This window comes from Anser anser (assembly GCF_964211835.1).
Source record: "Anser anser genome assembly, chromosome: 3".
NCBI lineage: Eukaryota > Metazoa > Chordata > Aves > Anseriformes > Anatidae > Anser > Anser anser.
The window spans coordinates 98,036,501-98,063,779 of NC_139722.1; the positions used below are offsets into that span (position 1 = coordinate 98,036,501).

The following is a 27,279-nucleotide window of genomic DNA, read 5'->3' on the forward strand; positions in this document are numbered from 1 at the left end:
CCCCCCCCAAGTGCTGCCGCCGCTTTTTTCCACACACATCCCCCCCCTCCGGCCCGTGTGGCGATGGAGAAGGGCCCGGAGCCCCCGTGGGGCAAGAACCGGGCCGCCCCCTCCTCCGCCGGGCGCCCCTCGGAGCCGGAGAGCGGCGGCGACGCGCACGGTGCGAGCCCGGGGCTTCCCTGTGCCGCCCCCCCCTCCCCGCCCCCGTGTGGCGCCTGAGGTGTGTGTGTGCGTGTGTGTGGGGAGCGGGGGGGGGCACCGCGACCGCCCCCCGCCCGCCGCCGGCCCCATTGTTCTGCCGAGCCGCCTCCCCCGACCCCCCGCCCCTTTCCCCGGCGGTCGCCGGGGCTTCGGGGGGGCTTGGGGGGGGGGCCGGGGGCGGGGGCTCGGCGCTGAGCGGCGGCGGGGGGGCTCCCGGGCGGCTCCCCCCCCCCCCAGCCGCCACACGGCGCTGGGCTGGGACGGCGCGGCCGTTAACCGCCGCCCCCCCCCCCCCCCTTGTGTTGCAGATGTAGGCATGAGGGTCGGAGCGGAATACCAGGCGCGCATCCCCGACTTCGAGCCCGGTAAATGGCTTTTTTATTTTTTAATTTTTACCTCTTTATTATTTTTATTTCACCAGAGTGTGTGTGTGTGGGGGGGGGGGGTGTCCTCCGAGGCTTTGTGCTGGGGGGGGGGGGAGCACCACATACACTTCATCAGCAGCCCTGCCGCGCTCCCCCGCCGAGGCAGCGCAAGGTTAGGCGCTTTTACCGAGGTTATCTCCTTTCATTAACCGCTATTATTCCCCCCAGCCGCTCCCCGGATCGAGGAGGCGGCGATCCCCGGAGCCGCCCGGCGAGGATGCGCTCGGCCGGCACCTCCGGCACCTCGCCCCGCACGGTGCTGCAGCCCCGGCCGCCCCCCCGCCCGCCTTCCTCGCCCTCCTCATCCTCCTCGGCCCCCCAGCCCCTGCCCCCGGGCGCTCCCGCCCCGCCCGGTGCCCGGTTTTTCGGCAGCTTGGCGTTGCCGCACCGGGCGGCGAGGTTTCGAGGAGGGTTCATCGGTTCTCGCTGTAGCGGTCGGATGAAGCCTATCTACTTTCCTGTTCTCCAAACAGGCTCCATTGGTGTCAGATGATTTCCCACCGGAAGAGGATTGGGCCAGAGCTGCTCACACAGTGCCTCCTAAAGCTCGGAGCCCCTGTTGATGGGCACAAGTCCCCACAGGCCAAAGAAAGGCCAGGGGAAAGAAAGGGGGAGGGTGGGATTAAATGGATGCGGGTTCTTGGCATAAGGGAATGCCTTCCCCCCCGGAAAGGAGAGCGTAGTCCAGGTCTCTTTGTTGATGAGACTAACCGCTTACACCTTCTCTTTTCACACTGCCTAAATAAAAATAAATAAAAATGATCATTTCTAATGTGCAGCCTGGGCTTGTTTTTCCTACAGGCCACTTAGAAAAATGCAGAGCGTTTGTTTTTCCTCTGATTAAAAGAGCTTTTCACCCCTTGTAGGATAACTGAGATTCTGTAGTTTCAATTTTGTTAACTTACATATACATCAGTATCGTTGCACTGATAACTACAGGACTAATTTTATCCTCTTTTATAACCAGGCATCTTGGGGCTTGAACGTGTTGTTTGGGGGGCTAGCATTCAATTGATGCTTCCTTCCCCAGCAAATGGGATCAATATATACTCTTTAGTTTATCAGAGCAGCTCCTTAATGATGGAAACTTTTCTTTAAGTCTTGTAGAAGATATATAATGTATAATATTGTTCCTAGTGCACAAATTTTGATTATTGGGGTGACAAGACTAACTTTCTTGGAACAGCTAAATCTTTTACATTAAAAATAAAAAGCTAAAAAACTTCATAAAGTGTAAAAATACAATACATACCATGTTATGAGATTGGTTATCTGAGGAGATCTCAGCAAGATCTCATGCTTTCATGTTTTCTTTCTGATGACTCTTGAGGCAGCATCTGTGAGAGATACTGGGCAAAAAGCAGCACTCTTGTTGTCTTCTCACATAGGCACGTAGATATTTTTTCATGGCACAAATGATAGAATGGGCATTCCATCAGGCGTCCAGGTTTGCATATATGGATGCAGGCACTATCTCTAATTTACTAACTTTAATGTTTTTTCTTCTTGGAATTGTTTTAAGGCCCTTTTTTCTGACTGTTTACCAGGTATGTTAGAGTATATATTTATTTACAGTATTTTGAATGCTTCTTAGCCCCCTTAAAACAAATAGGTGGAAGGCAGGAGTCAGTGTCAGATGAAACTAGATATACAGTCTAAGGTACAAAGCCTGCTTCTGGTACACGTACAGAATACTGAGTAGAACAAATAACAAGTCTTTGGCCTCGCTTAGCCAGCATTTATCAATATTTGTGAGCAAGGCTTTGCAACAATATGTTGAGGAACAAGACATTCATGATTAAGGTTGACAGTAGTAAATTTGTTTTAACCCGAGTTCATGTGTGAAATAAGAAATAGTTTAAGAAAAAGTTAATCAACTGTTTGTCAGCCTCTTGGGGAGGACAAGCAATTGAAAGCAGCAACTAGAAGAAGTTAGCTTAAACATACTCACTCTTTCCACTTTCTACACACCACCCCCATTTTACAGGCAAGCCTTCAGACAGAGCTGTAACAAATTGCTATTAGGTGTAATGACAATTAAAAACACTGAGATAAATTTGTTTGCTGTGAAAAATGGTTTTAATAAAATAAAACCCCTAGATCTCCATACCTAATTTACTGAGTTAATAAACCATCTCCTGCACTCCGGGTTTTGTTTCCTCCTGCTATAGTTTTTTATATTCTTGAGGTGAAATTGTTTCTGCCTCTACTTTCCGCCTCACCTCCTGCTGTAGCAGGATGTTAGGGAGCTGGTGTCCTTGTACTGCGGGCCATCACTGGGGATGCACCATGCTTTGTGCGATCCACATGAGATGTTGCTAAAGAAGTTTTGTTTTACTCAGAATAAAGAATGGCTGCAGTCCTAACTGCCAGGTCAGGAGTTCCCAAAGGCTTTAGGATGGGTTCTGCTCGCTTAAGACAGAAATACTTATTTCCCATTTACCCTGCTCTTGCGGGGAGGGAGGGTATTAAGAGGAGCATGTTGTAGCATTTAAGGTCATTTATGGATTCCATTTCTTTGTACACCCTTACAAATTTTCTCCTTCTAACCTCTGTATGAAAACAGACTTAGTTAAATTGAAATTATTAAATGGCGTGGTGAAGAATATACAATTTTCTGTTTGTTCCCTGCCATCTGTCCCTGATTTATTTTTTTTAAGATGTCCAATCCTTTAATTTCAAAGCTTAGTTCTTTCTCCTGCTAGTTTCTGTGGTTTTGTTCCTCAAAAAGCCTCAAAAGCTTCTTAAGAAGGAGATGGGACTTTATATGCTGGGAAACAGCGTATTTTGAAATTTCCAAGCCCCTCCCAATGCCCTTGTTAAGTTGTATATGCTTCTAGGTACTTACTTTATTCTCAGTACTTGTAATCGCGTACAGAACAGCGTTTTCCAAGCATACCTAACTTCTACTAATGCTAAACTGAGATCGAGCACGTGCCAAGGTGTTGCCGCAGTGGTGGAAGCAGCTGGCGTGCCCGTGGGTCACCTCCAGCTAGCCCCGTTCCCAACGGGGTGATGGCAGGGGCGCAGCAGCCGTGTGCAGAAACCTTTTCTGAAGTGGCTTGGATGTGGGTGGGGAGGGAAGGCTGTGTCAGAGGTGTAGCTCGTGGGCTCTTATCGTCCTTAGCGGCATGCAGCTCTGCTCCTGTAGCCTATGTGGGTTCCTGTGTTGCCCGGTGTTTCCAACCTCTGTCCCCAGTAAGTCTTGCGGAGAAGGATCGCGTCACCTTTGGGAAGCAATGCAGCCTTTTTAGGGGTGGGATGGTGCTGCTCGCTTGAATACCCGGGGCGCAAAGGACGAGCAGCATTTCTCATGAGACACATCCCGGGCTTGCTTATGGCACAGGGAATCCCTGTGCTGCAGCCATGGATACCCTGGGTTGAGGACAGGATGCCTCCCTACGAGTACCAACCTCCCTGTGCGCATCCCATGCTGCCTGTGTCACCTTGCTTTCCTTTCAGCAGTGTGGAGGTGGCACCTGAGCGGTGCAGATGTCTGACTGCTGACGGAGCACAGCGCTGCTTCCCAAGGGTGCGCTGCTGGCGGCTGGCACCCTGAGCGTGGCACCGCACGCGTGATCTCCCATGGGTGCAAATGAGATGACAAATTAAGTTTTTTACCTTAGTACTTGAATACCCAATAGCTGGTTATATCCATGATATAAACTAGTCTGCAGGTGTCTGTCTGGATTTTTTTTTTTTTTCCAAGGAAAAACTGAGGGTATGCTTACATTAGTCATTTTATGTACATAAATGGAAACTGATAAACTCGTGTTTTCTCTTGTGGTCATCCTGTTCTCTACTCATCTCTTACTGAAAGAGTGGGGTACAGAGTAACTGTCATTTCCTTCTGATAAAAACTGACTGGATGAGAGAAGTGATGTGACTGTAACAGGTTTGCATCACTCTCCATGAAAATACTGCTTTCCTAACAATTAACAATTGCATACTTTCCTTATCTGAAGTAGAGTGTTATATTAAGGAATTTGCTCTTATACTAAACTTGGAAAGGTTGCTGCTTGTTTGTTTGTTTGTGGTGTATAGCTTACGCTTTGAAAGTGTTGTTTTATGGCTTCTGTGCATGTTCTTAAACTTGCTGCAGTTCCTTGTCATACAGATTTTAGGCAACACACGAGTTCTTTTAGCATTTCTGATTAACTCGTTTTCAAGTTCACAATCAGAATGAATCTGAAGACTGCAAAGATGATAGCAAATACAAAATGCTGCCAAGCTAAAGAGGGAAGAACAACAAAACACAGTACAAGATTAGAAAGCACTAAGTAGTTATCTTTTCAAAAGCACTGTTTTTTTGTTGTTGTTGTTCTTTTATTTCCCTCAACGAGACGTAGAACCTAAATATACAGGGTGAAAGCTTAAAATGGAGTGAAAAAGTAATTATTTCACTGGGGACATAAATCTGTCCACCTCCAGGAAAGATGCAAGCTAGATTCTTCTGAGGTGCTTCCTCAAGGAGTTTATACTGACACTAGTGTAAATGCTCCAGTTGTTGAGCAGTGTCTTAGCAAGAGAAACTGTTGTAAACAAACAGACCATAAGAGCTTTTCTGTACTGCCATACATTTGTAGAATATTCATGGAAGATAACTATTAGTTGACGCTTTTCCAATATTGGGTAATTTCTTTAAATATCTGTTTTTAAAATCAAAGAGACTGTGATTTAGTGCTTTTTACAAAGTTGCATTGGTATTGCAAAACTTGCTTTGTCCTCCTGATAGGTTAGGTGGCTTAGGCTGCTTCCTTTGCTGCATTCAGGTGGAGGAGAAGCAGAAACAAACAAACGAAGGCTCTTCAATCTGAATACTTTCTACAGGAATTTGGTTGGCTGTGAATATCAAAATTGCATGGCTATGGAAATCAAAACTGTCTGTAGAGATCAATGATAAACAGAATTGTTTCTGGAATCATTGGCATAGCTTTGTCCTTATTGAAAAGATCAGAGATTGGTTACTGTGTTCTACCCCTATCTCATAACTTTATTGTTTTAAGAAAGCCTAGCTTAACGTAGTAGATTCCATTACTCCTATGAGAGTGATAGACGTTAGGGTGCTGGTAGACAATGAGAATCCCTAAGAACTGTTCCAAAACAAGCACCTTTAAACTTGGCATCTGTGCCAACTTTAGTAACAGGCTGTAATGCTCGAATTGTGGTAAGTAGGATCTTATCTAGACAGTCCTGAATGAACCTTCTTAGAGCAGCGTTCAAAGTCAGCTATTCAATGTCTTAAAGAATTAATGTGGAATTAGTGTTTTTTTTCCTCTCACTTTAGTTGGGCCGGACTTCTTAGTATGGTTGACTTTTACTTAGTGTAGTATGAATAGTTGTTCTCAGGATCATATTTATAAATACTGAGACATGCTTGTTTTCTTACAGGTGCCACAAAATATACTGATAAAGATAATGGAGGGATGCTCGTATGGTCTCCATATCATAGTATTCCAGATGCCAAGTGTAAGTCCTGCCCTGCTTAGGAATCTGAATGTTGAAATTAAACTAAGTAATTGTTTCTTGTATGCTTGTTTGCTCTTTGCTTTACACATAGTGAAATTCCAAATTAGTAAAGTGAAGTAAAAGAGAAACGTTGTTTTTATTTAGAGAACCATAGGGAAAAGAAAGATCCCCTTCTCTTACTTTGTAGTCAAGTCTTTGTTTCAAATCACGGTGCCTGTGTTACATGTTTCAGACCAGTGTCTGAAACCTTTTGATTATTAAGAAAGAAATAAAACACCTAAACATGAAGCACTTGTCACTAAATTTCTTAGAGAAGTAATTGCAATGGATATGTTCAGGAAAGATGTGTTAAGGACCTGTTCAAGGGAATATTATTTTTTCTTTCTCATCAGGAAAAAACTGAGCATTTTCTCCCCGCAAAAGTGATGTGAAATAGTAGAATTATCTGACTAAATGTAATCAATTATCTGCTTAATCCAGTTTAAACCTGCCTCCTATGATAGGATTCCCCATATGTAGAATAGGGTAATAAACTTTGAGGATGCAGTCATGAGAATCTGGTCCTCAAGACAGTTTCTACATATTACCAGTAGTTAGAGGTTTGTGCCCCTCTTCGCCTTTGAGGGAATGTACCTTATTCTACTGAAGAACAGTTAGAAATAAAATACAAGTCTGATTACTGAGCATTTTCTTCATTCATTTAAAGTGTGATTAACTCTTTGCTGCAGCAGTTTATGGCAAGGACATCTCTGTTTCATTTGAGTAATGAGGATATAATTATTTCCTTTTCTCAATTATGCTTCCTTTTAGCTTAATTTAGTTGCCACTTAATTGTGAACTGCAATGGGTGAATGGGATGAGTTTGTTTCTTTAGAAATAGAGTACCTGTTGAAGATCAAAACTAGCAGGACTTCCATCAGACTTAATTGCTCAGTCATGGAAAATGTTCAGCTCAAAGCTGGGTCTAATATACAAAAATATGATTTTAAAAAATATTGGTGAAGTTAATGACTTCATTGGATTTTTGTGTTCTCTATTGAAAACTGACTTCATGTGGTGTTTAAAATGAATGATGGTCAGTGAAAATTATATTAGCATCAAGGATACACATAGTTATTGATCTAGAATCTATTTACACTATTTTTTAACATTTGTCTGGGCACCCCCATTGTGTCTGTGCTCTTAGGAGAGGAGTGGATTCCAAGAAGACAGTCTTTCTCTAAACAGCTAGTCTCTGATTAGCTAGTGTATAAACTTTAATACAAAATTAAATGTATTAAAGACAGCGAGCTTCTTTACTTTGAATAAAGCTACAAATACATTTATTGTTTAGGGAGTCCAGGGCCTATGTAGTGTATTAAGGCATGGGAAGACTGTCTTCCCTTTTTAGATGGCTAATTCTGTGTGACCTTATAGCAGAACTCTAAGTACTAAAGAATAACTTTGACATTGCTTTGTTACAGTGGATGAATATATAGCAATAGCAAAGGAAAAACATGGATACAATGTGGAACAGGTAAGTGCCATGAAACGAGAGTGCTAATTTAAAGGATTTTTTAATATAAATGTATAACACGACTCTTTTTTTCCCCTTGGTTACCATTAATTAACGCTGTTTCTCTTCAGGCACGGCAGCAAACACTGCAGTTAAATGGATCTGCATACAGTTGTGCTCTGGATTCTCTGCAAAAGATTGAGCTCTTTGTTTTCATGACATGCTCAGCTTGTAATGTGCACTTTTGAAAGGTTTGGTATGTTTCTTGATACACTGGGCATGTCATGCAATTGTGTGTGTATATTTAGCTAAAGAGTTTCTTAGGGAAGTAGCTTACAAAATCAGTGTTTAATATTAGAATGCAAATATGGTACAATTTTAAACCATTAATTGGGATAGGGACAGAAGTGGTAAGGTCTCGTGCATATTTTAAAAAAAGCAAAACAATTTTAAGAGTTTTTTTTTCTCCTAGAGGCAGGAAAACAGAATCAAATTCTGTGTTTGAGAGTAACAAATAAGATTATTTTTATGTTTTTTAGTAACTTTTAGTCACCATCCCATAAAAAGTATAGGTTATAACTTTGCTGGTCTGCACATAGTTCTGTTGCAGTTTTCTTTGTACATTAACTAACTTATGTAAAACTGAGGCTACATATTATAAAAAACAAATAAAAAAAACTTAATATACAAATAGGAACATGGTGTATGATCAACTTTTGGAAGATGAAACCTCATGGTAGCAAAGACGTATTAGTTGTCCGTCAATTGCTAGCTGAAGAAGATGCTGCCAGTGTTATGATGCCTAGAGTAGTACAGTTTGGCAATGTTTATTTATGGCTTGGCTTCTGTTAGGAGAGAGAGAATGGAGGGATCTCAGAATAAGTCTACAAAAGGACTAATTTTCAAAGCAACTTATAGTACAAAGTATTTTGTAGGCTGTTCACAGTGGAATAGAAATTCTCTTTGCAAGAGATGCTTGTTGGTTGCCATTTTAACATGAGAAGAGGTTTGTTATGTCCAGGTTATTAGAAGATGTGTATCAGGGGGTCTGGAGAGCTGATGAGCAACTGGCGATCATGTCTGCACTGTATGGTTGAAACTGAGTGGATTGCATTTCTCAATTCCCATGCCAGACTTGATGCCAAGTCTGTCATTGATTCTCTGGCAGTAAGTCTAATTAGTCTAAGATTCTTTAAGAATATGAAGAAATGAAGCATGTAAAAAAATATACATTTAAATTTCCATTCCTTATTAGGTGCGTGTGACATGGGAGCGGTCGTGCTGTTATGTGTGGATTGGAGAGTTGTAGAAAGACCACTCTCACTTTGAACTTTCAGACTTGCATTTTGGATGATCCTCTGGCTGCTGAAAAGTATTTTTATTTTCTTTTTTTGAGTGGGCTGGTAATAAAGGCCTGAGGGCCTATATGGAACTATGTAGGTGATACATACTTGTGAAGGAAGAAAGCAGGTCAGATTTGAGCCTGTCAACCTTGTTTATGCTATTTCAGAAGTACTGCTGCCATGCCGACCTTAAATTATCTAGCTGTCATAGTTTTAATAAAGTACAGATGTGCCCACTCTTCACACCATCTCCAAAGAGAATTTTGTAACCTATAAGTACATAGCCAATAAATTGTAAATACATTTTGAGAATGGGTTCTGATAGTGAATTTTATGTAAAATAAATGCTTGCCTCTTTAATGTAACTTGTCTTGACATTTTAGAAAATTGACTAAATCCAAAAAGGGACTATTTCTTTTCAAAGGCTCTCGGCATGTTGTTCTGGCATAAACACAATATTGAGAAGTCCCTTGCGGATCTCCCTAACTTCACTCCTTTCCCTGATGAATGGACAGTTGAAGATAAAGTGTTATTTGAACAAGCATTTAGCTTCCATGGAAAAAGCTTTCACAGGATCCAGCAAATGGTAAAGTAAAATTTTGATCAGTAGCATTAAACAGTTCAGATGCATTTGGAACAAGGGCTCCCATTGGGCTAAAATTTCATCTTGAATTCTGCACAGAAGCTTCAGGCACAACTTAGAATGTAAGATTTAAGTTCATTTCTTCATGTCTCCTGGAGCTATAGCTTTTCCTCTCTAATAATAAAGTTCCTCCTTGTTCCCCCCCCAACTTTTTAAAAATGCACACAAAATGAATCCCTCGTTTCAATCTCATCCATGCATTTAAGGTATTTGGGTAAAGGTGGTTGTAAACAGAACAGAATTATAAACTTCGGTGGAATGTTAATGAAAAATTGTATTAATGTGTTAATGAATTCTTCTAGCTTCCAGACAAGACTATTGCGAGCCTTGTAAAATACTACTATTCTTGGAAAAAAACTCGCTCTAGGACAAGTTTGATGGATCGGCAGGCTCGAAAGCTAGCTAATAGAAATAATCAAGGTGACAGGTAAGTTTTGTATTCTTAAGTAGCTAACTAGAGACTTGAAGTCTTTCTGTGTAAAGATTTTTTAGTAATTTCCAGACATCGTGCTTAAGCATGAACTGTACTTTTAGATTTGAGCATCTGTGGTGATGTCTCTGCTTTTAGCAAGGGGTTTGATACCTGTGCTTTAAGAACTATATTACTCTGGTCAGTATCACTTGTTATAACACACCTGGATACTTAATTGATAACTGTAAAAATGGGTTTAAAGAACGCAAAGTTTGGGAATGTGGTTTAGAAATAACACTTCATTAGGGAAATGTAACCCTATCTTTTATTATTTTACTGGGAGTAGTGTCTGTGGGTGCAAGGCTTTTTTTGTGTGTGGTTGGTTTTGTTTTTTAAACTAGGATGGAACTATAACTAAAAGCTCAACTGCTGTGAAGATCTGTAGCGATCAGAATGCCTAAGTACTGTTCTATAGCAAAACTTTAAAACATTTTTGTATTAATCTTATTTTCAGGAGACATAGAACTATTGTGAGTCAAAGGGAATCAAAGCTCAAAACAGTGTTAAATTGTCTTGGGTAAAGGGGAATGACATTTTACCTGGTTATTATGAAATTAAAATTACATTGCGCTAAGTATACTTGTGTATTATCCTTCACCTTTTTTAAAGTGGTTTAATAATTTGATTGTGTAAGTACCATAATCATGTTTATCAGAAGGCATGACTTTTAATGGATGAAACACTGACAAACCAGAGTAAAAGAGTGTAATTAATTATGCTAATGAAAAGAAAAACCTCCTGAAATTTAAAAATTCATATGCTTACTTTATGACCGTATAGCTGAAAAATCATGGAAGACAATCAATTTGCTTCTAATACAGCATTTTGAGGTTTTGTGATAACTAGAACTTTTTTTTTTTACATTCAGGTTAGTCAGAAATGGTATTGTGTAAATGACTGGAATGGACTAGGAAAATCTGTTCTCTTTTCAATCTTTTGTCTTTGAATAAATACAGCAGATTGCACATTTCTCTTTCCCCTCCTAAGCTTTTAGTTCTTGAGCACTTTTAACCGGTGAAAAAATAGCCCTGTATTTTCCCATCTTACATTGTCCTCTTCTGCTCCCCACAGACCTAAACAAGGGTTTATTCATACATCTGGTGCAGTGATTGGAAAACTGCTCTGTTAAAACTAACCCAACAAATGAAAGGTTATTTCTAGCCTTGATATAGTTGACCATCTAAGTGTTCACGCTGGCACAAGTGGTTGAATTGAAGAAAGGTGACACCAAATTTCTTGGCAGTGGTACCAGTTAAACTATCTTACAAGTGGTTTTGAAACTACAGTTTGGGGTTGCTTGTTTATCGCAATAATTATCAGAATTTAGTAAGAGAAACAGGCTTGTAGAAGCTCTATTTTGAGAACTACAAGTACTGCTGAGATGTCATATAATGTGTAACTATAAAGCTTGACTACTTAGAATAGATATTTAGAGTAGATAATTCTGTCTTACCAAGGTACATGTTTGGGGTTAAAAATTTGATAACGTGACCAGCTTCTTATCTGTCTGCAGTGATGATGATGTAGAAGAAGCTCATCCAATGGATGGAAATGATAGCGATTATGACCCCAAAAAAGAAGCCAAAAAGGAGGTAACAGATAACTTAATGGTGAATGTCAGTTTGTTTGTTTTCTGTGACTGTGTTACTGTGAAGAGCATAACTTGCAGTAGAGAGATTTAACAATTTGACATCTACCTGTTTGCAGCCTGATGAAATCATGGGGTCTTGAGTTTATTGAGATCTTTATGACTTCGAACTGAAACTAAACTTTATATTTTTGTTTTCTATCTGTGGGCTTAATGTATTTCTCAAACCTTTGCTATCTCCTGAATGATCTTAGTTTTACAAGAGACATGCTATCGCTACCTGGCAAAACAACATGCCCCCTGCTTCTGTCTTGTTACTGCGTGTTTACAGTTTTATTGGTTGTGAATTATTGGAAACTAAATGTTTTCGTTGTAAAAGTAAATGACATTTTTTCTAAGAATAACTTTTTTTTGTTCTTTCAAAGCCACAGTGAGGTTATGCATTTCAACTGATCTGTGGCTTTATTGAGATGCTTCTTTACAGAAAAATATTTTTGTCTCATTAAATGAGCACTTGCTGCTAGTTTTAGAAATAAGTGCTGTGTGTGGGGTATGTTCAGGTTATTATTTTTATTTTCATAAATGTTATTTATGAGCAAGACTAGAAAAGCTCAGTTACAGATGTAAACATTTGTTTTCTTTCTCAACTTTTATGTATTTGTGATTTTCCTAAAATTTGAGTGTTCGTGCTCCTTGAGAATGAAAGGACAGTGCAGAATTTCAATATCCCATCTTGAAATAGTATCTTCATAAAGTAGTGTCTAGGATTATTAATAAAACTTTGTGGTTCTACCAAAAATGATGCTGAGTAACAGACTGTCAGTATTAGATTCCATTCTGTTTTCCATGACCTTCAGTGTACCATTTTTTCTCTCTAACTGCCTTAGGTAGGAAAAAAGGACAATTACAAAGACCCCTTTCTGTATAAGAGTTTGAGATTTTTATTATTTTTTTACATGCTTGTATATGTTTTTTAGAACTTGAAATAGCACAAGCTCTGATAATGAACCTTTTTACTCTGCCATTATAACGATGTTCTTACCATCTGTTGCTTTGAGTTGCTGCCTAAGCCACTTGTCAATAATGGCTATTTTGTTCAATTTACTTATTGTTTGAATCACGACACATGTTCCAGAATGAAAGTAGTATGTTCATAGACTTCTAGGAACAGGACAATGAGTTTTGCAGTTCTGAACAGCTATTTCATCTACACTAGATAATTATGTGATCTAATATTTCTGGTGAGATTTGCATACTTTCACTTCCTAAGTAAAACACAAACTGAATGGGCTACTTGAATGCACAAGGCAATTTTAATTTCTCTTACCAGAGAAAGCTAAAACAAGCCAAACACTCTAGCCTGGCAGGACAGAAACTTGAAGGAATGTTTTCTCTTTAAATCTAGACTGAACAGCCAAGAACTGCAATTTCACACTGAAAGAGCAATGCTGAACCAGAAAACAAATGGTATAAATGGGCCAGAATTATGCTTAAGCTTGGGATTTTTAGATGTCTAAGGTGTAAGGTTTTGTATCAACTTTGAAGGTGGAGCAAATATCCTAAGTGCTTTTAAGTTAGCCTCTGTAAGTCTGAGGACTGGATTAAGATGTTACTTTAGCTGCGAAGAGGATGTGCCAGAAGGTCAAGCTTAGGACAGCAAAATACTGTTTGCTAATTTGTACTAATGCTACAGAACATGATAAGGGCTGTTGTTGCAGTTTGTGTTCTTTTCATTGTGATCAGTTGACCACCTGCTCTTATCCTGCATGGATGTCAGCAGGAAGGAGCAGTGGGTAGCTGTTCGAGGTAGGAAAAAAAGCCTGAATCCCATCTTTGTTTTGGTAGTCAGTGTTGCTCTGAACTGAAAAATCCTTACAGGGACAGTCAGTTTTGCTTTTCTGTTCCTGGTCTGTAGGTTGCTCTGTGGGTTACCCAGTTGCTCTACAAGAGTCACACAGGTGCAGACTAGCTGTTGTGCAACAATGCCTATTGAAGACAAAGCTGAAACTTTTAGCAAAGATCTCCTAGGCGTCCAAATATATCAAAAGAGCAGTTATAATGACTTTATCTCCTCTTTGCCATCCCTTTCCACTTAAAAGAAGTGAAAAACAAAGGTTTAACTTTGCTAAATTGCATGGATTTTTATAAAGACTGCAAAGGTAAATTCATTTTCTCTTCCAAATCTCAAATCCCCTCTCAAAACAAACAGCACTATTGCTTTCCAAGTTGGAGTACTTGCAGCAGGGAAAAATGCCATCATGCATTCTTGCCAGTCCTGGTTGACTTTCACTGATTCTTCTCCCCATCTTTCACCTGATATCTCTGTAGCTAACCAGAATGAAATGTATAAATCCCCTGATTACTTGGTTTAAACATACAGTGTATATATTCTTTACTTTCTGCATACGTAAGAGGTTTGTGATTCCAGCCTTCTTTTACAGTATTGATACTGTGATTTCTTTACAGTTTACTGTGTTTTCATCTCTGTTCAAGAGGGGGAAAAAAAGATTGAAAATGCAAATGGCTAGTATGCTATGTTACTGCATCTGTGAGACTTAGTTTGGATACTGCATGCAGAGGAGGATGTTAGGTTAGGTTTTCTGGGTCATAAACATGACATTACAATGCTATGCAATACGTTATTCTTTAGAGAAATTGAATGCAAGTTACTGTTATTCTTTAATGATTTATTTCTTGTAAATTAAAGGGCAATAATGAGCAGCCTGTTCAGACCAGCAAAATAGGGCTGGGTAGAAGAGAGTATCAGAGCTTGCAGCATCGCCACCATTCTCAGCGTTCCAAATGCCGTCCACCAAAAGGCATGTACCTGACCCAGGAAGATGTGATAGCTGTTTCCTGTAGTCCCAATGCAGCCAACACAATTCTTAGACAGCTGGATATGGAACTAATCTCATTAAAGCGACAGGTACCATGGGTTATTGGTCTTGTTTTGTTTTCATCTCAAATTGTTCTTGTAATGATTTTGTAGATTATAAGATTATTTGTGAAAATTGTGAACCTTCTCTAATGCAAGCCTTCCAAATTTGTTCCACAGTTATCACCAGAAAAGCTGGATACTAGCTGTTCTTCGGTTTTATTTTTTGTTCACATGTTTTGTGGATAACGTGAAACAAGATGACCCCCTTAAAAAGGGGAGGAGGGGAGTATGGCATGAAAACAGTGTTATTGATTTGGGGACAGGAGAAAACTGAAGTCACATTTATTTTTTTTCCTAACTTTGTTAAAAAGCATTTATGTGACAAGTGAGAATAAGACTAATGAAGCAGTGGAAGTTGTATTTGTTATGCTTAAAGTTGTAGCTGTTTTCCTGGACGTCTTACCCCACATCACGTGAAAGTATAAGGGGGAAAAATCATGGGCCTTGTTAATTTCTCTGTTTGAATTGGTGAGCTTTCTACTTCTTACTAAATTTAGAACAAGTGCTTTGTAGTCTTCACATTTAAGAGGACTATTGCTTGCCTTCCTTTGCATGAAGAAGTTAACTTGTGGCACTTAAGTGGAAACACAGAATCTATTCAAATTTCTAAGGGTACAGCAGTATGTGCGTGCTTGCTTTCTAGGAGGGATGTGGCTACAAATTGAAGGCTTATCTCCTGGAATTTCTGCCTCCTTATAGACTGCTAAGAGCTGCCATGTTGCAAAGTCATGGAGTGAACAAAGGGTTTCGTGGGTTTCTTGCTCGCTTGTATTCTTTTGCAGGAGAAATATGCTTCTTTCTATCACAGCAGGACTTTGGGACTAAATAGCATAGGTGGGTTTCACTGTTTAGCCTGAGTGTAGGTGAGTTACATCCTTGAGGTTGCCTTTCTCTTCTTTTCTTGCAGTGATCTCAGGGACACAGCCTTTGGAATCCTCCACTGCGTTGTCTGCTTTTGTGTCCATGCTTAAAGCACTCTTATAATAACTATGCACCATAGTTTGCAAAACTATGTTCTCACTGTGTTACCTTATGTGCATCACTGTCAGGTTTAAATGGTTAACAGATACGTATATGTACAATTTAGAAGTTCTCTTCTTTTCGTAGACTAAGGTATTTTATTTACATATTTTAAGTAATTTCCACGTTATGATGGTCTTAGATCAATAAAAAGCAGTCTGTCAGAAGTAACTAACTGGAAACATCTCATACTTTTCCATTTTTTTTCAAAGTGCTTTTTGGAGAAGGAAGAAATTTATGTATACAGTACATTTCACTTAGAAACCTAAGAACCATATATTCTGCATTCTTCTTCAAGAACATGTGTATCATTATCAAAACTTGCATTTTATGTCCTTCTTTTAATATTTCTTCAGACTGTTCTTTTGAAAGACTGGCTTAAATATTTTTCTCTCCATAGTGAACTGTGCTGTATCTTTTATTATTTTTTTCTTTAATGGTTAAAAGTAGTGAAGCCTTAAACCATAATATTTCTCTTTCTAACTTAGGAGGTACACTTGTGGCAATCCTAGTGAAGATATATGTGTAAAGTGACCAACTTTCTTTGTGGAGCTGATTAACTTTGTTGTTTTTGACCAAGGTTCAAAATGCTAAGCAAGTAAACAGTGCACTTAAACAGAAAATGGAAGGCGGGATTGAAGAATTCAAACCTCCTGAGGTAAATCAGAATAAATATCAGAACTTGTGGCCTTGCACTTACATTAGTGGGAAGCTACAGAAATATGATTTGCTGCAGCATAATGTTTGCATTTCAGCAGCAGCTTAAACAGGATCCATTGAATAACATGCTTTGGTGAGTCCGTCTGGTCTTTTTACAAGAAATTAGTAGTAGGCTTTTTTATGGCAACTGGCTGAATAAAGAAGCAGAAGAAACTGAAATGTTGTATCCGTTCATGACAATACGGAGCTGAAATTGAGTCCTGATATATTGTTTTTCTGATTAAAAGTAGTTTATGTGGATTGCTAGCAGTAAATTCTATGTTCTTTGTGAAAACATCAGTATATATAAATTTGGGCATTTGAAGTGAGTGATATATTACCACAGAGGTTCTGTTTTTGCTTCTTTTAAGGGCTTGCAAATGAAACGTAACACGAATGCAAAACATTCCCGACACCAAGTTTTAATAGTTTAGATAAATTTTACAGTTAAATTCGTATTCTGCCTGCATAAAGATCATTAGCTTGTGCTTAAGTTATGTTGTAGGTGAAGAGCCGTAATAAAGCAGAGGAAAAAGTTGCTATAGATCTAAGCTCAAATCCTTAAATGCTATGTCCTGTTCATGAAAGCAAAACTTTATGGCTTACAATCAAGAGATTTTTACTTATGTAATACAGTCTGTCGTGTGACTAAAACACATTCTAATGCTCAGATATTTTACAGCTGTTGAAACATTTTAATGATCTTTGTGCCATTTTTCTAATTTTAATAGTCTAATCAGAAAATCAATGCCCGTTGGACCACAGAAGAGCAGCTTCTTGCAGTACAAGGTATGTTAATAGTAGTAGCAACTTGAAATCTGATGTGAAGAATTTTAAGAGGTCTTCAGGCGTATGTTTATGTTTCCTTCTAATGAAAGATGAACTTTTATCTGGTCTTATAAGGAAGTCACTGAGAAAACAACAAAACTAGTGAGAATATTTAGGATATTTATTCAAGCAACATGACACTAGTCTTTCAGTTACCTATATTAAATCTCAAATAGAAAAGCTAAGATGGGTTTAACAGCTGTATTAGTACTGAAAAGTCCCTCCAATAGTTTTCTAAATAACCTTACATGAATTTCTCCGAAATGGAAGACTGAGGTAGTGGTTGAAGTAATAAAATTTGAAGCAAAAAGTTGTTAAGACATCTTTCCATATCCTTAAAGTAGCAAAAAGGCAGAAATAAAATTGCTTTACAGTAAATAACATTTTTTTTCTTTCTCTGCTCAAGAGGGAATAAAAGAGCAGATATCTAGCCAGCCTTTAAGAGTCTGAATGGATACTGAACTAACTGTCTTATTGGAGAAAAAAAAAAGATTATTTTCTAGCAGGCTACTAATACGGCTAATTTGCTGTTATTTCATTTCTATGAAAGAAAATGGACTCTTGTCCTGCTTCTGTGTGCACTGCCTAATCAAAGAACATGCAAAGGAAATTTCTGGAGAGCCTGTTACTGTTTTGAAGTCGTCATATGTTGACTGATTTCTGTGTATCATCTTTTCTAAGATAGTACAGATCAGCTTAGTGTATCATCTTTTCTAAGATAGTACAGATCAGCTTAGTTACACGTATCTACAGTATATCCCTGTATTCTTCACATGCTTTAAAATGACAGACTGAATTTTAGTACCAAACCTTCAGTTAGATCAGGATAGGAGTTTGAAGTTGTCAGGCATGCCGTACCTGGTAGTCATCTGCCAGAAGACTGATCCCGAAGTTAGGCTTATTTTGAAATGTGAATAGAAATACTGAAGAGAATGGTGTGCCTGAAGTCATGCCTTTCAATTTACATGACTCTGAGACCGGGATTTGCATCTCCAAACTGTTTTCTGTCCCAAGTTCTTTTTCTCAGTATTAGTAACTAGCTCACTTTTTAATTTTCTGAATGCAACAGAAGGAGGTGCTTACCTTTAATATGATTGTCTAGTAGGTAGAATGCTTGCTGTAGAACTGGGGATAATCCAGGTTCATTGTGCCTGCCTTAGGATGAAAGGATTCAAATCATCGTGCATTTTCAGAGTTTAATTATCAGAGCTCTAACCAAGGAACAGTTTGGGAAGTGATAAGAATGCGCTGAGCTTTTATTGAGCTATGGCACTATGTAATCAACAACGGAAAAGAGAAAACTGGAGCATGGAGAAAAGAGAAAGAGGATTGGCGATTTACTGGAGAGGAGTTCTAGCCTTCTGGCCTCTCCCTGAAGGAATGTTTCATGTCTTATAAAGGTAGTCAGCCTCAGTACTTATGGGTGGGATGAGAAAGCATGCCTGCTGGAAGAAAACTATTTTCACTGAACTTCCATGAGCTTCTTGTGTATATCGTTTCCGTTTTGGTCCCCTTCCTTGGCCACTGTATAAAATGGGGATGGAAGAACACCTTAGCATGAGGGACAAAATATTCTTATCCCACCCTTACCTTTTGTCTGGTGTTAAACTCTCCCTCCTGACATGAGTGTTGTAGGTATTAAAATCCCATCCCTTGTTTCAAAATAATTATTTGAATTAGTAGCCTAATATATGAGAGAGCCATGCTATCTTTTGCTCTGACTCTGCTTTTAAAAGAAGTAGCCATGGCTGCTGTACTAAAAGCCACTGTAGTGTGTGTTAGGCTTGAACTTGCCAGTTGACTTGAGCATGGGGACATTTAGTTTGTATGCTTAAAAAAGATATAGTTCATCAAATACTGATTTATTTTGGCATGTGATTTTAATAATTTTACAGAAATCATAAGCATTAATCAGGTAGGTGGCATTTCTGGGATTTTTTCACTGTAATTCAGATGTTAAATCCTACCACGGAATCAGAAAAATAACCTGCAGTAACACAGTTTTGGTACTGTTTTTTCTAAACGTGAAATAACTCTTGTAGTCTGTGGGCCAATCTCAAGAGATTGGCAGTAACTAAAGAAGAGAGGTAATGCAAAAAAGACCTTAAGATATTGCTGAATGTGTAATCTTAAAAGTAGCATGGCTGCCTGCAGTGGGGTTGTGAACTCAGACTTATGATCTCTGAGCCAATCTTGTGCAGTATAGTTAATCACGTTACTGTTCAACTTTGACAGTTCGTCATATGAGGTGTTCTTAACTTACAAAGTGTATTTGTGTATAGAAACCTGTGAGCGCAGTCATCTTTTCAAACTAAGATTTCAGCCATTTGAAAATTGTATTTGCAAAAATGTTTTAAGGCATGTTCTAAACAACACAATTTGAATCAAAAAGCAGGCATGATTTTCGTATCATTGCAGTGGAAAACAGTTGGAAAAAACAACTCTACATAAGCTAGTTGCCAGGAGCGCTATAATCACACCCCAGTGGAACTGCAGCTGTCATAACCTGGAGGTTGTGGTTAACTGTTTCTGCCTCGTTGTGGTGCTGTATTATATTGCTTTGGACTCAGGCTGATGTTTTTGTGCGCCTGTCAGTGTGTGCTGTGCTGCACGACATCAGACAGCAATAGGCAGTGTAAAACTCAGGCTTACGAGTTTCCCCTAGTTGCACATCTAAGATGAAATACTGTAATATTGAGCAAGGTTAAGTGCAGCTCTTACCTGGGCAGAGTTTAGAGGAGCTTGAAGGGTTCCCATGAACAGGACTATTTCCATCTGAGCCAGGGAAAGGGCATTCGTGCCTGTGAAGTGAGGCTGTGCAGCTGTATTTTGAATTGCACTTGCAGCAGCCTAATAAAATTATTTAATAACATATTAAACACTTTGGAAATAATTTGGGTGATGTTTAGCACAGAATTTGTAGAAGGATGTGTATGTAAAGCCCGCCAATTTGAAGGGGATGATGAGTTGGCATGAACTCTTACAGGTGTGCCAACACGTGTAAAACTCTCACAAACAAGGATTGAACTCCCTCTGTTTCTGATGCAGCTTAAAAATGCTTTACTATATCGTTGTGTATACGCCATTGTGGTGATGCTATAGCAGTACTAAATAACACTCTGAAAACAGTCCAAAATGATAAGTGCTGTGTGTAGCTAAACTGATGAAACTTGTTTTTCTTTAGATGTTTCTCGTCGTTGGGCTCTCAGTGAAGGCGCGATGCACTGTTTTCCAACTGTCTGCTTGGAAGTAGGCTTTAAGACCTTGCATCTGCCAGCTTCAGTTCAAGTTAGCTAACAGGTTCAGCTGTTTTGCAGGTTAAGGGGAAGGAAGAAATACGGAGAGCATAATAACAGAAAATCCTGAAATCACTAAAAGTCTGAAGTAGTTTTCAAACAAAAATGTGCTTTGTTCTGCTGGGCACTTTGTTCCCTTAAGGAATTCTACAGGATGTTAGATATGTTGCTGTAGACATTTAACGGCCATCATAAATTAGTAAGGGTCAGAATGGCAGGGCAATCAATATTAAAACATTGGCGGGAGTGCTCTGTGGGCATGTGCAGCTGTTAAGGGGTTTAGCTAGTACTTTGAACACCTGAGAATGAAAAGCCAAATCCCTGTATTTGCCTTGCCTAGATATGTTCTCTCCCACAAGGCTCTGCTAGCTCCTTTTGTTTTCTTTCCAAGGTTCTGGCAGTCAGAGAGGTTAGATTCTTTTGTATGCCCAAGAAAAGATCTTAAATAATGTAGCCAGGCTCTTGACAGTTGTAGCATCAGCTTCAGCTACAGTAATTGTTACTCTCCTAAAGCAGAAATTTTCTCTTAAATGTTAGAGAGTGTACATGCCACATCAGAAAGGCCTATTAATGAAGCAAGTAGAAAATAGCAGAACAAGATGAAGATCATACTCTTAACAGTTAAGTTGAAAAGAAGCATAGCTTTCGGATTTGAAACAACTCTCACCTTCTGAATCTTCCGTTTCACTTTCTGAAGCAAGACGTGAAATTAGGCATGAGACAGGGTGCCTGTCCTCTAAACACTGTAATATATTCTGAATGAGTTCAGCTATCAGGAGCTTCACATAAGGAGTCAAACTGTAATACACTCATGCATAGCTGAGAGGAAAAATGAGTCTTCTGTTTATTGAGCCTGGAGTGTGCCTTACAGTACCACAGAGTACAACCATGTAATGTTTTATTTCTCTAGGCTCTAGACCTCTGGCCACTTATGATTAAAAATAGACTTTGTGCAGCTGTGTTCAAGGATGCTGGAGAGCTTTGGGATTTTCTTCTTAAGCAAGAGAGAGGAGTAACTAGACATGTATCCTAAATAAAACAGAGAACCAATAAAGTTCAGATCATAATTCCAATTTTAGGTTTAAAATTACAAAAGTCTGTAGACCTTTTGTTGTTGTTGTTATATGCAAATGCCATTTTAGAACTTTAAAAAGCCCGTATTGGTATTTTTGGAAAGGTTCAACAGTGTTTTCTTTTGGAGTGTGTGTAACCTACCGATATTAATGTGAAAATGAGTGAAAAGAACAATGCAAAGATCTTCTGTCATGCTGCTTCTTACTGGAGAATTTGATCCTGGAGGCTTGTGCTGGGCTGTCTTAGAAACAGACACCAATAGCTTATATTTATTTACTTTCCCCTAGGTGGTTGTCCCAAAACTCCAGGTTTGTTTACCCAGCTTGAATGGTGAACGAAAGCTTTAAAAAGACTTTGTCCAGTGAATGCTGGCCAGTTACCCTCGGTAGCCCCCGTAGAGCGTTCTACAAATGGAGGAATGAGCCGTGTATTGTGGCTTCCAGAACTGTGCCCCTGTGCGTGGTCCGGTGGCTGCTGCCCTCAGTGCTCCTGCTGGCCAGCTCTCGCACAGGTGGTGGGCAGCTGGCACGGAGGGAACCTATCGAAGCTGTCAATGTTTGTTCCTTGGCATTTCTGACACCATGTCTTGTTACAGCTGTACGCACTTGTTCAGTCACCCTCCCTCTCCCATCTTGAACTTAGCTTGGGCTTCTGCCTTCAGTCCAAGCACACTGAAAGATTTACTGCATTTGTCAGAGGCCGGATCTCTGTGGTTTTAGGTTGGGAGGCTTGGTGAGTAAGCCAGGATCTTTAAGAAGAGTGGGTAATGACCTTTTAATAAAGTTCTTCATTTATATGTTGATAGCTATGCAATTAAATTTTTTTTTGTTTTAATAGAAATTGAGGCCTTCTCCTAATTGAGAAGTCCGCCTAATTAGTGAGTCCTTGGTTTGCAGGTCCCGTAGGTTCTCTCTATAAATACATCACACGTAGCTGTGTCTGACTGATTCTTCACAGCTATGTTATTTACTTTGCCTTCCAGGTGTCCGCAAATATGGTAAAGATTTTCAAGCTATTGCAGATGTAATTGGCAACAAGACTGTTGGCCAAGTGAAGAACTTCTTTGTAAACTACAGGCGTCGGTTTAACTTAGAGGAGGTATTGCAGGAATGGGAAGCGGAACAAGGAACCCTGGCTTCTAATGGTGATGCTTCTGCTTTAGGGGAGGACACAAAAAATACTTCTAATGTGCCATCAGGAAAGAGCACTGATGAAGAAGATGAGGTGTGTTTTGTGTACCAGATATAAGTAAGCATGGGTTGAGGAACAGCATTTTATTTAGTGATATAATGTAAGGTTAACTGGTGTGGAGTAGCAAACCACATTCTAAAGAATGATGATAAGCTTGCATAGAACTTCAGCCAATGTCGTTAACCCGCTGGGAACAGGACTGCACCTTGCATAGTGACGATCACGTTACTGTTTTATTGTTAAAATACAGTTCTTGTTCTAGAAAGAAGACTCTTGCTTCATAAATATTTTTAGTTCTGCTGTCTATAATATTTTGGTTGGCGATTTCTTTTCAGTAACTTCTCAGTTTTTTGGTTTTGTTTGATAAATGCTGTTTCCTGTATAGTGGACAGTGGCAACCCAACGGCATGGCGTTCCGGCTGGGACGGCTGTTCACGCAATCTTGTCTTTGTCCTTTGTGCAGGCACAAAGCACTCCGACCACTCAGTGTTTAGGCCCTTCACCTCCAGCACAGGCATCTGCTCCAGCACCTACCGCTCCCATGGCAACTTTAAATCAGCCACCCCCGTTACTTCGACCAGCGCTTCCTGCTGCTCCTGCGCTCCATCGTCAGCCTCCGCCACTTCAACAACAGGCGCGATTTATTCAGCCAAGGCCAACTCTAAATCAGCCCCCCCCGCCGCTCATCCGCCCAGCTAATTCCATGCCTCCTCGTCTAAACCCAAGGCCGGTGTTAACCACAGTTAGCGGCCAGCAACCACCCTCGCTTATTGGAATTCAGACAGAATCACAGTCCACCCTGCACTGAAGAAATAAAGCAGAATTATGCTAACTCCTACAGCTGAAAAACAGTATCAATGTACTTTTTTTTTTTTTTCCAAATAATGAAGGGGAGAAAACAGCAAGCCTTCACAGGTATCAGACAAGTTTTACAGAGGAGCGAGATAATAACCAGAAATGGAACCACGTGAACGACCACCTGTATAAAAATATTTTTTGTAGAAGACTTGTACAGCAGAATAATGCCTACAATACAGCCCTCCTCTATGTGAATAACTGTTGAAGGAAGCTAACTTCTTACATGAATAAATGTTCAACACACCAAGATTTGGTTTAACTGATTTTTACTCTATTTATTTTATTACAGTTCTTTGTAGTCAAACATCTAATTACAGAAAAGTAGTCTGGCAAACCTAGGAATAAGTAATATTGTAGGAGACTTAAATGTAGCGTTATTTTTGTGTGTGTGATTTTTGTTTTTTATTTTTTGTACTTTTTAGTGGACAAAAAAAAACTAATGGCCTTAGGTTCAGAATTTTTGGCCCTGTTTAGGTAACGGTAGTAGCATTTCATGCAATTGTAAAATGTGGGTGTTTCTTCTCCATGTTTTTCCCAGAACACTTTTTTTCTTGTTTAAAAAAAAAAAAAAAAAGGTACGGTCTTATTAAATAGTCCTCTAAAAGAGTGTTCTAAAAACTCAATGAGCTATTGTACCAAACATCATAAATCTCATGTGTGTTCTAATCATAGAAGTTATCTGAAAACAGGAGTCCAGTGTCCTACTGCAGTATCACTCATAGGCTGGGGTAGAGAGAAAGGCAGCAACATCCATCACCCAGGGCGATTACAGGAGAGGAACTGTTTAGCAAGAGCTATTCATTTAATTTGTTATTCCACGGATTCTTCTAACTTAAGTACAGTAGAATTTCATTCCTCTGAGAATGGCTGTTAGCAGTTCATATGCATTAGCTCATTGATCTCTTGTCTAAAAATTCATTGTGAAAGTACAGAGGCTGATGGTGGTAGCATACTGTGGCAATAGGGCTATCTGCTGCCGGCCCAGTCTGAGTGTTGAAGGAGTATCTCTGATTTCTGCTGTTGCCGGCAGAGTTGAATAGCTGGGTTGAGGCTATCGTGGCTTTTTTCTTTTGTTTTGTTCACTACCTAAAACCTGAATTTGGTTATTAATTACAGCTTCCAAATTTTAGGAGATTAAAAGGTTATTATTTTCCTGTGCATTTGCTAACTTTTTCTTGTTGTCTGAAAACCTTGATTCATACCCAGCAGTGATTTTTTTTTTGTATTTTTTATAATAGATGCTTCTACCTTCCAAGGAAATCAGGCTTCAATTTGAGTAGCAGTGTTTGAAACTGTGATCTGAATCAAGCTATTGAAAAACATTGCATTCTTGACTGTGTAGAAACATTTGTGTTGACTGCCATACTGTTCTATAAAATTATTTTTGTTTATAACTGAAGTGGTGTTTGCAAGTCCTTTTAAATCCATTCTGTTATTAACTAGATTTGCCCTTGACTAAGATGAGACTATATTAGAAAATGGAATGTGCTCTCCCTAGGCTTTTTCACAGATAAATTGAACGGTCTAACGTTCAGTTCAGCAGTTGTCTAAGGTTTTTCATTTGTGCAAAGGGAAGTTCTTACAGCCTCAGATCATGTTTCCTTTTTAAATCTTGTATTAGAGTTTGATATTTGTGACATGAATTGAAATTAAGGTGCTGACCTGCATAGTTTAGTTCTTCACTCAAATATATTTCCAGATCAAACTTGATTTTTCTTTCTGAACAGCTATCACTAGTGCGCTGAGGTCCATACAAAAAAGGTCCTCCTTAGGAATGTTCTTCTGCATCAAAGTAGGTTCTTAGCCACTATGAGAGCATCAGTTGACCTCTCTTCTAAGAGAAGCAGCATCATAGAACAAGCACCGAGGAATTTGTGATCACTTTAACTTTTGTTCTGGAAGTCCTGAGTGTCCCCTCAACAGCTACACACAGGTCTGATCTGGCTGCTGTCCAGAATTCCAAACTGATACGAAAACCTTTTTGATAGCCTAAGTATCTCAGTTTAATTTTTAATAGTGAAAGGATAAATCATCAGTATTTCTTGCTCTCTTTTGTTTTCTTTTCTTTTTTTTTTTCTTTTAGCATTGAGTCTCCCAGGTGTGCGTATTGTACCTTTGCTAATTTTTGTCTTGTCTCTTGTCGATAGACTTCAGTATGCAGAATGTTGGGTGTTGCAGTAGAGTTGGCCACCGCCAACTGCTATAAAACTGTTCAGTACATTGTAATTCAGTTTAATCTTGTTTAAATATTCTATAACTGGGCGAAGGTGCTGTATTTGAATGGGGGAGGGAGGGTCAGAGATAGGTAGTATTTTTTAATTTACAAACACTGTAGCACACAGTAGGGATCTCCTAGCATTTGTAGTACTAAATAAGTATGTACATAGCAAAATGTCTTTATTGTGTGCTTTGCAGAGTATGTGCATACAGTTTGCACGTCCTGTTTTTGGGGGTAGGGTTTGTTTTAAGCAGTGTTTGCCTGGAGAGTGATATGCTTGCTGCTTAATCAAAGGATTAAAGTTTCAAAGAAATCTGTGTCTTCTATTTTTATGTACCTTGTAATGGTCTAATATGTTAGGGCCCTTATACTGTGATTCTCTTCTAAATTCATTTATATTTTTTTAAGAATTAGAAATAAAATTATACAATGGTGTTGATTTCGGTGGGGAATTTCTTTTGCCATATCTAGTCTCCTGTTTTTGTAATGTAGTAATGAACTCTGACTTCAAGGTTGGCTTAATTTTGTCACTTTAAAAAATGTAAAATGTTTGCACACTAAAGTTTGGCAGAGAACGTGTATCCTACATTGTTCAATGCTAATGTAACTCTACAGCTTTTTGTACAGTTTATTTTAGTTAATAAAGCAAAACGGTACTAAAAATGATAGGTTTTACAAATGCGAGGCATAATTTGAACTACATGTCTTCTTAGGAAAAACACTTGCAAAATATGGATGTACAAAAATATCAGATTTAATTGTTGCACTTTAAATCAGAATGGGTATGAAGTTAAGCAGGTGTTTCTGCATTAATAAAAACAATCACTAAACATTGCACATCATAGTAAAGCAGTTTAATTTGTTTTACAGTCGATCACGAGCAAAAGGAATTATAACGACCTGTGTCATTAGGTTTTGGTTTTCATCTTTGTTGTTTTTTCTTAAGTCATACACCTCTTATTCTGGAAACCACAGTCCACAGAGCTTGAGTATGAATTGACAAGAATTACGAAGTTGAAGTATGAGTTTAGGATGAAGGTTACTAGACCAGTGTTGAGCCTCTTGCTAGCAAAGGAAGAGAATAGGCTGAAGTGAGAACTGGCGCTAGGCAGAAATGTAGTTGTCAGAGATGAAAGCAAAGCCAGGGCAAAGAGAAACTTCTTGAAAGTGTTTGCGTAGATTTGCATTTCAAAATGGAAAGGAAACCATAGAGAAGCTATCAGCTGTTAGAGTGCACCATTTTGCACTGTAGGTGTAAAATGTGCTGAATGCAACTCAGTAGTTTTAATAAATGTGGTGAACCTCCAGTTCTTCCTGAGGTTGAAATAGCTAAACCTCAGAGTTTACCTTTCTCGGAGTGAGTTAAAAGCAGGCACCGGCATGATAAGAGATCTGCTTTAAGGTCGTAGGAAGTTGTATGTGAAATACAGAAGAAAAATGTAAATTCTTTAACACCATTTGTAGCCTGTTAGTGGTGAATTAAGGACGAAAAAAGCGCTACTCCAGTAGGGAGGAGAGAAT

The 27,279-nt window shown here is 39.2% G+C and overlaps 1 protein-coding gene across 9 annotated transcripts; it reads left to right on the forward strand.

The window, feature by feature from the left end:
• On the forward strand, window positions 1-26,595 carry RCOR3 (REST corepressor 3). 9 transcript variants are annotated; one of them, XM_083829423.1, is made up of 12 exons: window positions 1-160; window positions 510-566; window positions 6,018-6,095; window positions 7,559-7,611; window positions 9,358-9,519; window positions 9,879-10,003; window positions 11,562-11,658; window positions 14,344-14,562; window positions 16,175-16,252; window positions 16,353-16,387; window positions 17,025-17,082; window positions 23,146-26,595. In XM_083829423.1, exons 1-12 carry the CDS (start codon window positions 64-66, stop codon window positions 23,488-23,490), a joined length of 1,404 nt encoding a protein of 467 aa, XP_083685549.1. In that variant the 5' UTR covers window positions 1-63; the 3' UTR covers window positions 23,491-26,595. The 9 variants fall into 9 exon arrangements, with proteins under 9 accessions (XP_083685549.1, XP_083685553.1, XP_083685546.1 ...); XM_083829420.1 differs by lacking the exon at window positions 16,353-16,387 and adding an exon at window positions 22,474-22,715 and having other exon boundaries at window positions 2-160; XM_083829421.1 differs by lacking the exon at window positions 16,353-16,387 and adding an exon at window positions 22,474-22,715 and having other exon boundaries at window positions 2-160; window positions 11,562-11,640.
• Window positions 26,596-27,279: the final 684 nt, after the last annotated feature.